This window comes from Tripterygium wilfordii, chromosome 2, assembly GCF_013401445.1.
Source record: "Tripterygium wilfordii isolate XIE 37 chromosome 2, ASM1340144v1, whole genome shotgun sequence".
Taxonomy (NCBI): domain Eukaryota; kingdom Viridiplantae; phylum Streptophyta; class Magnoliopsida; order Celastrales; family Celastraceae; genus Tripterygium; species Tripterygium wilfordii.
Window position 1 is genome coordinate 11,509,513 of NC_052233.1, and position 12,767 is coordinate 11,522,279.

The window sequence follows — 12,767 nt, forward strand, 5'->3', positions numbered from 1 at the left end:
GCGTGCGATACGGTGTCGCTTTATACAAGACTAACCGCAGCAAGCACTAAACGACGTAGTGTTCAGCAGGGAAACAGGATTACTGAATTAGATATTCAGCAGAAAAAGGTCAATTTCATGAAACGCAATCATGGATCCCCCAACACCCTACGCTTACATTCAATCCATTCAGGCCCCAGATGTACCCCCACCAGAGTTTCAGAATCAACCTCCTGACCCTCTCATGTCCTCCAATGGCTTCCACACGACACCCAGGTTCCAATATTATTTATCCTAGGAATTTCAACCTTTGTTGTTATGGTTTTGATACTTTAATTTGGTGGAATGTTATTTATACAGCTGGTTCTGCCATATTCTTGTACTGGGTATTGCAGCCAGAGGAATCAAGGATTGTGATACTGCAAGAAAGGTTCAGAAGGCTGACCCCGAGAAGTTGAGAAGGGACAGACTAAATGAGCAGTTTCTTGAATTGGGAAATGCATTAGGTAAGAGTAATATGTCAGTTGAGGAACAGAGGAGGTGGACGATCATAATATAGAGACACAGTGGATAAAATTGCATTGATCCCTTCTTCATCAGGTCATGTTTTTGCTCCATGTTGTGCAATTTCTTTTCATTCCGAACCCATCTTCTATGATTAGAAGATATTGATATCTATGGACAACATAGGAAAAATAGTACTTTTTACTACCAGAGCCTCTCTCTGCATGTTTTGCAATGTCAACATCCCTTTCTTGTGAAGGAAGTAAATGTTCTTGCTTGAATGTCTGTAAGGAAGTAAATGTCAGAAATTCATTTTTCCCTTCAGTAATATATTAACTCCTTTCCTCATAAACACCTTTTGTTTCTTGTTTCTTGATAAACACGACACGACTCCTTATCTAATGTGCAGACTGTATGGAAAATTTCAATATAACTACACTGTCTAGATACCTTTTTGAAATTTATTATCTGTTTCATTGAGTTAATGCGGTTTCGATGCTCATGATACAGGGTCTTGAATTTGCCACCATTGTCAATTCTGTATTATCCAAGAAAAAAGTTGCTGCTTGATTAGATTGTATGCAGTTCTTTTTGGAGGACAAAAAACAAATGACGACAGTTATTGCTTGATGATGTGAAGAAGTGCTTTTGAGGGCAGGAACAAATAACAAAGAGATGCTGTTGCAAATCGAAGTCTGTCGTATTCAACGTATGAGCTAGTTTTTTCAATTGAGTTTTGATTATTTATCCAGATATAGAGGCATTTGACAAAAGATTCTGTTCATGTTTCAGCAATATTAGCTTTGAGCTATGATGAATTTCCATATCAGTTGAAGTCTTGCTTTCTATACTTGAGCCGAGAGGCTGTTTACAGGAATTGAACCTGTGAACTTTAGGTTGCACCCCTGTAACTCTGCCATTGAGTCGCATGTTTGCCTGGAGTGAGAAACCTCATTACTTAGCACAAATGTATAACCTTGAGTGTGCATGAATCAAAAATAAAGTGAAAAAGTTGCTCTAAGTTTAAGCTACACTCAAAGCATATGTGCCAAAACCAACCTTATACATTGAATCCAAAACAAAAACCCCAATCATCCATTCTTGAACTGAAAAGAGGAGAGAACTCAATGGAGTGGTTCTACACCAGAAGAAGAAGAGGTCCAGAGTGGAAACAAGGCTGGACAGGCCAGACCTTGTCCTCCATTTCCACACCACCACTCCCCCTTCTCACCATTTTTGGGATTGTCATTGTCCTGTTGTGGCTCTCTCAGTACACAGAATACAAGGCAGAGTTGCACCAAAGAACTACCAACTTCCAGCTCTTCATCTTCCTGTTGCCAATTCTGTTGATAATTTTCATGGCTTCATATTCTGCAATTGGGAGGTTCTCCTATTGGCAGAGCCAAAATCTGGGTGGGGGATCTCCTTGGGGTATTGCCATATTGGTTGTACTTGTTCTGTTATTGGTTTGTTATCAGTCTTATTTTCATTCCAAGTGGTTTGGTCCCCTTTGGAGATGAAGATTAATTAAGCTGTGGAATATAATTTTTCTCTAAAAGAAAATGAAAAATGTAGTAAAATCTATGTGGGTTGTATACTTGTATTGATGTTTGAAGTGTCTGTTGATCAGTTGTGTAATTTAGCTCTATTCATGCAGTGTTTTGGGTGTCTGTGATGCAGGCATTTATACTTTTTGCTTTTAATTTTTACAAAAACAACATGAATTCTGATGGGCCGAGCAGTACTGTGCGGCTAAGATTGTTAAATAGAAGTAATGGTGGCCCATCCGAGTCCAAAACAACAATAATTAACATTGATCTTGGATATTTAGAGTCTATTAAATAAATAATTTTCTAACCCTAGCCAACTAATATACCAATTAGAGATTTTTTTTTTGGATAACATTGAGAACGACATCATAGGAGCTTGTCTTTTGGAAATTCGATATAAGTCAAAATTAAGGTCGTCATGTTATGAATCTTGGGAAAATCACACCACGAAAGTTAGTTTGTGAGGTTGGAGAACCCAATGCCCATATAAACCCCACATCGAAATCTCATACTTCCGATGTGAGATTCACATCGTAACATTCCACCACGCTTCGTAGCCTCGGCGCCCCCGCGGATTGGCTTTGCACTAGCTAGTTTAGGACAGACACTGCTATGCCAATGTCACCATCTGTGTCGCACTATTTCAACTGAGAGACGTGGTGTAACCTCTAATACCAATTGTTATGAGCATTGGGAGAATCATACCTCAAAAACTAACTTGTGAGGTTGGAGATTCCAATGTTTATATAAATCCCACATCATAATTTTATACTTTCGATGCGGGATTTAGATTTTAACATGTCAAGCATGTTTTCACAAAAAATCCCACTTGATGACATGATAAATTAAGGATTGTCATGATGATCGAGTGCATTGACACTGACCTATGTAATATGTATTAGTGATGGTCAATCAATTGCTTTGAGAGAGATGGTTAAAGTTCTTACTCCTATTAAGGGTTGGCAGAATCATATTGGTGGACTTTTAGAGTTCGGACCCCACAAGCCAGGAGGCATGAAAGCGTCATTGCTTAATGGGCCACGGCTTTATGGACACTGGACCACGACACCTATGGTAGATTGGTGGGTTTGAACATTTGACCAAATACTATCAAGAAGATAAACTCTTTTTTTTTTTTGTTTGGTTTGATATTTCTTTATGTGCATTACGGACACACTTGTTATTGGGTTCATCTTTTGATGAGTGGCTTCACATTTCAAATTGGAAAACAAATGTATACATATCAAAAATTAAAAGTTGTTCAACCACTCTCCTTTTGCTCAAGATTCCTAATATGTGTGTGTATATATATATAACAACAAAAGTAAAAGTCATTCCAAATAGATTACTTTAGGGGGGAAATAGTGAAATAATTTTTTATTAACCGAAAATGATATCATACAAGTTTATCATTTAGATATCTGATATGAGATTAAACTTGAGTCAACATGGAACTAAACTCGGATCGTTAGGGCTATATTGAAATCAGCTCGATGATTACACTTATACATGACTTCTAGTGAAGAAAAAAGATATTTGTATAATATGCTTTAAGCATTCTACCTAATGTATTTAAAATCCCATAATAAAATGCCTAAAATTAGGTCACATCACACTTTGGAAGGAGATATTTTGTTTTGATATTTTGTTGGCCACTAATGCTTTACATGTCTCATTCATTACCTAAGCAAATATGATTTTTTGTCATAAACTTGGTTCACCATGAATTATCTTGAAATCCAAGTAATTAATAACTTATTGGATTGTAAAATTGGAAATTAAATCAAACAAGTTAAAGAGTATGAACACATGAAAATAGGATTGAAATCTCACTTGTTCAAAACATCATACTACATATACACACACACACACACACAAATCTAAAGCAGCTTCTATCAAAAACAAACATCACTTGTAATTAATTAACCAACAAAGTCTTAACTAAAACATCAACCAAACCAGCTATCAAGAAAGACAGATTGAAACCGCAACAAAATCAACAGCAACACAATCAAGGCAGCAACACCCCACGGTGAGCTCCCCTCCGACGACGATGGGCCGTAGTAAGTCCGGCCGCGCTTGTCCCAAGGCGACCAGCCAAAGAACATGTCATGATTTTCCATAGATGACAACCAGCGAACTAGAAATATCAACACAACTGGCACAGCCAATAGTGCCCAACCCATTGTTTCCTCTGCAGCCTCAACAGCTTCTTCATAAGAGAAGTACCATGACATCCCAAGAAATATTGATATCACTGCCAGGATTAAGAGAACTGGATATGGCAGTGGGTTTAAAGAAAACAAATCAAAGATGGAGCTTCTTCTTTCATGATAAGAGTAGGCCATGGAGGTTTTTCTTTTTGTTTTCCACAAACTAAAGAGGTCATTGAGAATTCCAGGGTCCAGGTCCAGGGTATTTATAAAGAGAAAATAGGGCAAATCTGATTTGGTGGTCAATAAGTGTTGAAACCGAGTTGCAACTGGTTGAATACTAGCCGTTCATTTGTCTAGTCAAAGGGATTGATCATGTGGTGCAGGTTCTCTTTCAACTGTTATGGATATTGATTCAATAAGCAAATCATGTCATAGTCCCAACTTGCATTTGGTGTGTTCCTGTTCAAAGCTCAGCATCTATAGTGTGAAGAGCCTTCAACATTTATAACGTGAACCTCAATTTGCTTTCTCATCCATCTTATCCCACTCATATACTCATATAGCCGACCTCAAAATTTTGAGATAAAAACTCGATTGATGATGATCCTATCTTATCCCACTCAGTTCTAAAGTAACATTCTTGAGATTTGGAGAAATATTGTCAGTTTTTCGACTTTTTGTATCAAATACATCCCAAGCTGGCAATATTAGTAAATCATTTTCAGTTTGCTTCAGTAGACTTCCCATATAAGACAGGCTGGTCCTCGGCTTTCATATCCGCGGAGAAGTTCTTACGCAGAATTCAGCTTCTCATCGTGACCATTGGAAACCTGCATAGCATCCTCAGTTGTCAAATCATCATTTTTCCCAATTTCACTGTTGGTTGAGACTTCTCTGCTTCCACGTTCTAAATCGTTCTGCTGATCTTCAACCACATCCTCCTTAGGAACCTCAGCATTTGTTACATCATCCCCAGTCGACTTACCAACGGGCAACATATTTTCTACTTTAACCTCCTCATTGGAAAGGTTATCCACTTCTTCGATAGAATCTCGCTCTGGAACCCTATGAGAATGCAACAGCTTTCCATCCACTCCATATTCAGTAGTCACATGATTAGGTGGGTTTACATTGGTATCGACTGCTGCCGGCTCTTTTTCAGAATCAACATCCATTTGATGTTGTGAAGCTTCATAGTGAGATGGATCAACAGACACAGAGCTTTCCAGGTCATCAGAGGTTTTAGAAGCTTCTAACACAGGCACGACAGTTTGATCTGAAGAAGCCCCCACCAACTCAATAGAATGTCTATTTGCAGCAATCTCTTCTTCCTTTTGTGCTTGTCCTCTGTATTCCTCCATCAGAGGTTGTATCTTTTCCAGGTCAGCTAACAAACGGCCATAACGCACTTGTAAAGTTTGCTCAAGCTCCTTTTGCTTCTGAACCTCCTCCCACAGACCATTTATCCTGTGTGATGCAGCTAATCTTTCTTGCTTTTGTAAGGCTTGAAAGCACTCCAGTTCAGTTCCAGATGTCTCCATTTGCTTTATGGTTGATCTAATTTGCGACCAAAGCTTTTGGGCCCGATTCTGCTCAAGAAAAATATCAAAAATTAAGCCATCTATAACCAAAATATGACCTACTAAAAGACAATTCAACTATGACCACATGTAGAGGTTAAGGTCAAAATATAAAGAAAATATCTTTTATTTCACAACTAAACACCACATTAAATTCATTCAGGTAGATAACAGAAGTGCACTCATCAGTCATCTCATACTGAGAATAGAAGAAATCTAAGACAAGTTACAAATTCAAATGATACAAGACCATAAAGATTCACAACATACCTCATAACCCTGAGTGTAAAGCTTAACCTTTGTCTCAAGGTTTCCCCCCTTAGCTTTATCAGCATCAAACCTCTTGTGCAAATTCTCAAATTCATTCTGCAAGGCTGCAAGCTTCTCTATGTTTCCTGCAACACTTGACAGGCCATAAGCATTGCGAGTGGGGAAATACATCAAGTCATTTAAACAAGTTTTGTGCGCCTCAGCAAACTCCTCAAGGGATTCATTTTCGTGCCCCATTGCCACACGAAGATACTGAGTCTCCTCCTTTATCAAAAAATCAGCCTACGAAGAAGAATGTTGTCATCAAATTAGGCATCTGAATCAGCATTTTTGCTCACTGGGAAAATATGTGACAAGATAATTTTTAAATAGATATGTTTATAGAATGTTTATCAACCAACAAAGTAGAAACTAGAAAGCATGAAACAAATTTAAATCCAAGTCAGGTGGATTTCAATAGCAGAAATGGAAATTATCAGTTTCAAGTATCGCCATATCTTGCACTAACAAAATGTCGAAGGGGGAAATCCAGCAAGGATTGCTGATTATCACGTTTGAAAACAATCTACTTAAATCATTTAAGAACTTGAACCCATCTAATGATTGCAGACTTGGCCCTAACCCTCTGTTACTAAAAAAAGGTTAAAAGGCGAAATTTTATTTCAGCAAAGAAAACAAAGGACTCACTTCTTTTAGCTCCTCTTCTTCAAAATCTTCAATCACAGGAACAGGCACAGCCAATCCATTGGCAGGCCGCCTGGCACCTTTCTTTTTCTCTTTATCAACCTTTTCGTCAAGTGGGTACTTCGCATTATCATGCTCTAGTAAGCTCAAAAGCTCTTTCCTTATTGCTTCATCAGCTTGCTCAATTGAAGTAGGCGGAACAAAGGAATTTTTATCTCCATCGGCCCTCAGCAAAGAACTTTTAATTAATTCCACTGAAGCAGCTGGTGGTCTAGGAAGCTCCCTCTGCAATACTTTCGATCTTTTCCGAAGTAATGCCTGTTGCCGTGCTTCTTCCTCTGCCCTTTCTCTTGCTAGCCGATCAGACATGTCTTCCTCAATCTTCTCCTCTGGTTCTTCACTAAATTCTGGAGGGGGTTGGATAACTATTTGGTATTCATTCTTGGGCAGTGGAAGATTAATTAAACCTGAGCGCAAGTTTTGTTTCAACTCAGCTTGTCTCCGCAGCTCAAGTTTCGCACTATCGTGCGTATCCATGTCTTCATTTATACGTAGCTCATCCCTGACAGGAGTTCCTTTTGGCGTCATACCAAAACCATAGCCATCCCTAGGTGTCATGCCCAACCTAGGGGTGAGACCTGCACCTCCAGGAGTCGCTGAAGGGGTGAGCATTGGATTCGGGGTTTGAGCATCCCTCTTCTTTGGAGTGACACCTGAAAAATCCGAAGGGTGCAATTCTGGATTCTCCCCTCCTAATAATGGTGTCTGAGACTCCCTTAGCCTGGCCAAGTTTTCAGCCTCCATCATGATAGCATCACCCTTACCAGCAGGTGTTCTTTGAGGGGTTCTTAGTGGTGTCATTCCTTGACGTGGTGTCTGGGCATAATCTGCAAGAAGAGCACGTGTTGCTCCACTGCCTTCCATTAACTCATCACTACCTGTGAGAAGATCACTCGCATAACCCATCTTTGCAATTTCTTCCAACTCGTGGTCAGAAATCTGTGGAGAAGGAAGCATCAGTTTTGACCGCTTCCTCACAGTTTCAGGATCATTCATCTTGTTAGCCTGCAATATAGCAGATGGGGCATCCTGCCTTTGGGCGATTTTGTTCTTTGCCATATCTTGCTTCCTCAACTGTGCTTCAATATCGACCCTTCTTTTCCCTTCAAGTTCTTCGATAGTGGTTGGAAACTTCGGCTGCTCCACAGGCCTGTCTTCATCAGCAACATCAAAAAACCCAGGAGGAGGCTTCTTCTCAAAGGGGATTTCAGCATTGTAGTCAATTCCCTTCCTTTTCCTCTTCCGATGCCTGTTGTCAATACCAGCAGCCTTTAATTCTCTCCTTTTCTGCAAAGAAGCAAGTCTCCTCGCCTCTTCGAGCTGCTTCTCCCGGGCTTTCCTTTTCGCCTTTTTCCCCCTAGTGTTTGCTAGCCGAGCCCGTGCTTCCGAAAGCATTTCCTTCTCATCCTCATCCATATCAACAGGATCAGGACGTGCAGGCTTTGATTCAGGGTTTGGATCAATCTCCCCAGGCCGCAACTTTCGTGGGTCATCACCTGGTTCATAGTTCTCATCTTTAACACATGCTGCATCAAGGAGTTTCTCATACCTCTCAAGACACTGAGATGGAGTACGACCAACAATAGGTGCAATCGTCCTCCACTGTGTGGGCATAAGCTTAGCAAGATGAAGTAGTTTCTCATCCTCCTCTCTTGTCCACTCAGTCTACAAATATTAACAAAATCAAAGCATTACTTTTGCATGAACTGAACCAACCATCCACAAGTGCAACAAATCAAACAAAATACAGACACATTGTATCATGATAGTCAGCTCTACAAAGAACCATATTTTACTGTTTCCATTATTTGAACTTGCCTACGTTGCAACAAAACAACTTAACCACTCAAACCGAGGTTTGCGGTGATGATTGTCCAGCACCATAAAATACAACGTTCAATAAACCAGTAAAACATCCTTTCTACAAGTTTTCAATTGTTTTCAAAGTTCCCTTGCAATACACCTTATGGACCCTTGTTTTATTCCAATGAATTTTTGCACAAAACATAGCTAAAACAACTAAAAAAAAACCAATATTTGCTACATTCAACGTCCGAACTTCAATCCTAATTCGCACCAGCTCAAAAAAAATTCTATCCACGTAGATTAAACGCTTAATAAAGATACAAAAAGAGAAGGGAAGGTACCAGCTATTAAAAAGAAACAAAGACCACAACCAAGAAATTCCAAACCTAAAGAAGAGAACATTGCATCCATGAAATTCGAAAAGCATAAAAAGATGATAGCATACCTTCTTAATGGATGGGTCGAGCCACTCGTACCAGCGTGCTTTACACTGCTTCGCTGATTTGCGAACGAGAAGCGATGAGATCCGAGCCCATTGGTTTTTCCCATACTTCATCACCGCAGCCTTGAGGATCTCATCCTCCGTGTTCTTCCACACACCTCCCTTTATCATAATCCTCATCTTCGCTACTTTGTTTGGATCGAAATTCTAGCGACTCGGATCCAAGGGTTTCAAGATATACCAGAACACTTTCCTCTGGTAATGGTGGTCGACTGAGAGTGAGAAGAGAGACGGAGCGAAATCGTTACTGGGTTACCCAATTTTGTTTTTGGGTTCAACTGTTCAAGTTCCAAGTGAAATTGGGCCGAGTAGAATTGGGCCTGTCGGCCCAAATGAAATAATAGTAAGGACAACAGTTTTGGACTCTTGAATTTGTTATTGGGCTGAACTGATTAAACATAAAGTAAGCCAGCCTTGATGGCCACAATATCCAGCGCCGGCGGTCTTATGAGCCCAAATATCGTAACCCATTAGTTGAAAGTTTGACACTCAGGCCACTAAACTTGGTTGACAATTGTCTGGGCCAAGAGCCATAGGCGATATGCAGCCTTGGCTTCACCTCATGCCAGGGGGTTGGGCGCTTACCGGTAGGGTGGGCTTCTCCCCCAAAAAGTTAACGAAAATGATAAAGATCTCAATAGTTGATATTCTTAATTATCTCAACTATTGAGTTGAACAATATTCAAGTGAATTCGTGGGTTTCACATGTCTCACGTCATTAAATCATTTGCGTACAATTCAACAGTCGAAATAAATGAGATACTAGCGACTGAGATCTCTTTCATAATTGAATAGTTAGGAGCCTGTTTTTTTTCTTATTAAAAAATGTTAGGGATCCTAGTCATTCCAGTAATTCATCTTGTCCCTTGATTCTATTGATGTAAATATAGGGGCCCACAAAAGTCGATGATTGAATCATATAATGACATGTTAGTCATTGGGATGATTGATATCTCATCTATTGATATCCCCATCACTGATGTTTCTTATTTTAGGTGTTGTCAATGCATTGCAAAACGACAAAGCACTTTGTGCTTCCAAATCTAGTTTCCAAGATTGACCTTTCAACAAGAAACAGGAAAATAAACCAAAATAATTTTAGGGTTTTGCAAAGTGCAAACCAATGAACAATGATAAAAAAAAAAAAGAAAAAAAGCAGCTATCATAAAAAAAAAAAAAAAAAAAGGGACTCGTAGATGTTTTCTTTTGTCCTTTTTTTTTCTCTCCTTTATCGCAACCCAAGCTTATCCCCTGAACCCACACGCATCCTAATATCCTTATCTCCAACAAAACCATATTCAAGAGCCAAGCAGCAGCAATGGGCTTATGTGGGTAATTTTGGGGTGACAATTAAGGGTCATATTCCCATAATTGTCGCAGCAATGGAGACATATTTTGGGCCCATTGGGCTTCGAGATTGGACTAGGGAAAAAACCATGACCATGGAAGATTACTTTTTCTAGAATACATGGTGTAGAACAAAAGAAAGGAACCCAACATGAAACATGTATCTATTCTCTCCTTTCAAAAAGATTTTTATACAAATTGGTCCAGAGGAGAAGATCGATCTAGATATAACAAAGCAAGAGTGAGGCACTGTGATCATGTGTGTGGTAACCTTCCAATATTGGAATGGAGGTGTGGTAGGTCCTTGATGGATCTAAGATTTGAGGCATATGGGTTTTATCTTAGCTAGCCGGCCTGCCTTGGCACTAATTGCTACTTTTTCCCATACAATTTGTGGTTTCCAATTGGTTTGGGCACCCACAACCATACTATCATATCAAGTCAATCATGAATAATGGGTTGGCTTGCAAATTTAGATAAGACTAAAAGCATGCATCACAATATCTTGATAAGTTTAAGGGGTCGTTTAGATTTTAGTTTTTGAATGTAAGGAGAAGTGCATCTTGAAAGGACATAATTTTAATAGAGGCTGGCTCCTCACGTGAGGGGGACAAAAGAAGGATTGGGTCCAAGAAGAAGCTCTTAAAATGAGCTTCTTTGGACACTTCCAAAGCCAATAATAAATTTAATTTTTGATAATTTACAACGACAACATATAAATTTATCTTTTGAATATTTGATGTGGGACAAAAATTTTCACCTGATGAAATGATAAATTGAGTCAAAACGCAATGCATGACCACAAGAATATTGTTCGATAGGTCATTTGATTAGTTCGTTTGCTGGTTCAACCTTCAAATCACCGGCCCAATTGCTGATTTAATAATATTAACGAAAGATTGTTGGATCGATCTAGTTTTGTAGAAGTAAAATGGAAATTGTGGTGATATTTTTTGTAGGCCTGACCCATCTGCACCCACTAAGGTATTGTTCATTTTAAATGTTAACTAGATCGGAGGTAGCCTGCATGGATTTATTTCATGATATCCCTCCTTTCTCACCGTTAAAACCTATGATCTCTTGGTAACGAGAGAGTGAGTAGACAACTTACCATTTAGACTTAGTGGTAAGTCAAAGAGAATGTGACTATCCAAAGTTGCAAATCCATGAGTGCTTACACAAAAATAAAAGCACAGTGTTTCCTCGATAAAAAAGTATTAAATTGTCCATTGGGCTAAGCCCACGAGAAAAAGTGCAAAACAATATATTAGTTCATAATCATATAATTAAGAAACTAATATTTGAACCAAAAATTGGAATGTGTGGTCAAGAAGGCCTTCTATATATGACTTCTATCACAATGATCCATAGAACTGACGAAAGGGATTGGTCCAAGTCCAACACTTAGCTGAAGTTGGAGACAAGGAAAGGCCAGAGTCCCAAATTTGTTGGAGATTTGTAATGTTGTCTATATATATATATATATATATATATATATATATATATGTATAGATAATGTTTTCTTTGTTTGGTATGATGTGTATATCTAGTGTTAATGCAACTGTCATCATCGTCCGACTCATCATCTTCCATCTCTGCTTAAGCTAAAGTTCAGCTCAAGGATGAATTATCACTGCTCCACTAGGTGGGAGTGGGACTTCACAGTTGATCATTACATTGATGTACTCCATGAACATGAACAAACTTCTAAACAACCTGTTCGGACTTAAAAAATTAAAGGTGACTGATGTCGCGAGTTTGAAACTAATTGAAATATTTTTCAAGAATTCTTTGGGTATTGCAGTCCACTTTTGGAAGGTTCCAATCCACTTATCTACACAGATTTCGACTTGGTCTAAAGTATATGTTGTCGTGGTGCGATTGTGGCAGTCTAATCATTAGGAGATTAGGACAAAATAATGAAATATCAGTCAGCCCTTTCAATTAGCTAGCCATTAGCCAAAAAAAAACTAGCAATTTGCTAATATAATTTGCTTTATCAACAAATCTCAATAAACGACAAAAGTAACCAAATTCAATTATGCAAAACTACCTTAATTCTACTTTTCTCCACACCCTCCCATGCTAAATCTAACCATATAAAGCTAGAGGGAGCAAATAGATATTACTGGGGCCATACTGATTACTACCAGTCAATTACCTATCATAACAAACAGAATTTACATTTTTTTATGTAATTTTTTTTATACTCTAAGATTCTAAATAATTCAAAAGTGACTTGACTTGTAATTAAGCTGTCAAAAGGGTGTGGTGGGGATCAACCAATTCTACTGGTTTTTAATGATATGTGCCATCAAAGCTAAGTCTG

General features: G+C 38.8%; 3 protein-coding genes across 6 annotated transcripts; 1 reads left to right on the forward strand and 2 right to left on the reverse strand.

Moving 5' to 3' along the window:
• Window positions 1-95: 95 nt before the first annotated feature.
• Window positions 96-2,166, forward strand: LOC120005198. Of its 4 annotated transcripts, XR_005469750.1 has the most exons (4): window positions 116-255; window positions 340-485; window positions 994-1,192; window positions 1,276-2,166. XR_005469750.1 is itself a non-coding variant. In XM_038854712.1 (3 exons), exons 1-3 carry the CDS (start codon window positions 131-133, stop codon window positions 999-1,001), a joined length of 279 nt encoding a protein of 92 aa, XP_038710640.1. In that variant the 5' UTR covers window positions 96-130; the 3' UTR covers window positions 1,002-2,165. The 4 variants fall into 4 exon arrangements, 3 of the variants coding, with proteins under 3 accessions (XP_038710640.1, XP_038710632.1, XP_038710649.1); XM_038854712.1 differs by having other exon boundaries at window positions 96-255; window positions 994-2,165; XM_038854704.1 differs by lacking the exons at window positions 994-1,192; window positions 1,276-2,166 and having other exon boundaries at window positions 96-255; window positions 340-835.
• Window positions 2,167-3,833: 1,667 nt separating this feature from the next.
• Window positions 3,834-4,594, reverse strand: LOC120012751. Its single transcript, XM_038864224.1, has one exon. It carries the CDS (start codon window positions 4,379-4,381, stop codon window positions 3,983-3,985), a length of 399 nt encoding a protein of 132 aa, XP_038720152.1. The 5' UTR covers window positions 4,382-4,594; the 3' UTR covers window positions 3,834-3,982.
• A 206-nt stretch (window positions 4,595-4,800) lies between these two features.
• Window positions 4,801-9,342, reverse strand: LOC120012744 (cell division cycle 5-like protein). The gene is made up of 4 exons (XM_038864212.1): window positions 9,035-9,342; window positions 6,727-8,448; window positions 6,040-6,321; window positions 4,801-5,778 (listed from the first exon to the last, which is right to left on the reverse strand). The coding sequence occupies exons 1-4, from the start codon at window positions 9,209-9,211 to the stop codon at window positions 4,981-4,983; spliced, it is 2,979 nt and encodes a 992-aa protein (XP_038720140.1). The 5' UTR covers window positions 9,212-9,342; the 3' UTR covers window positions 4,801-4,980.
• Between the last annotated feature and the right edge of the window lie 3,425 nt (window positions 9,343-12,767).

Bases quoted from the DNA above. Each gene is read 5' to 3' on its own strand.
- LOC120005198 (XM_038854704.1), top strand. From the start codon at position 131: ATGGATCCCCCAACACCCTACGCTTACATTCAATCCATTCAGGCCCCA. The intron at 256-339 runs GTTCCAATATTA...TTATTTATACAG, and splicing joins GGCTTCCACACGACACCCAG to CTGGTTCTGCCATATTCTTG.
- LOC120012751 (XM_038864224.1), bottom strand. From the start codon at position 4,381: ATGGCCTACTCTTATCATGAAAGAAGAAGCTCCATCTTTGATTTGTTT.
- LOC120012744 (XM_038864212.1), bottom strand. From the start codon at position 9,211: ATGAGGATTATGATAAAGGGAGGTGTGTGGAAGAACACGGAGGATGAG. The intron at 6,322-6,726 runs GTGAGTCCTTTG...TCTTCTTCGTAG, and splicing joins AAGAAGAGGAGCTAAAAGAA to GCTGATTTTTTGATAAAGGA. The intron at 5,779-6,039 runs GTATGTTGTGAA...TTTCTTGAGCAG, and splicing joins TTTACACTCAGGGTTATGAG to AATCGGGCCCAAAAGCTTTG.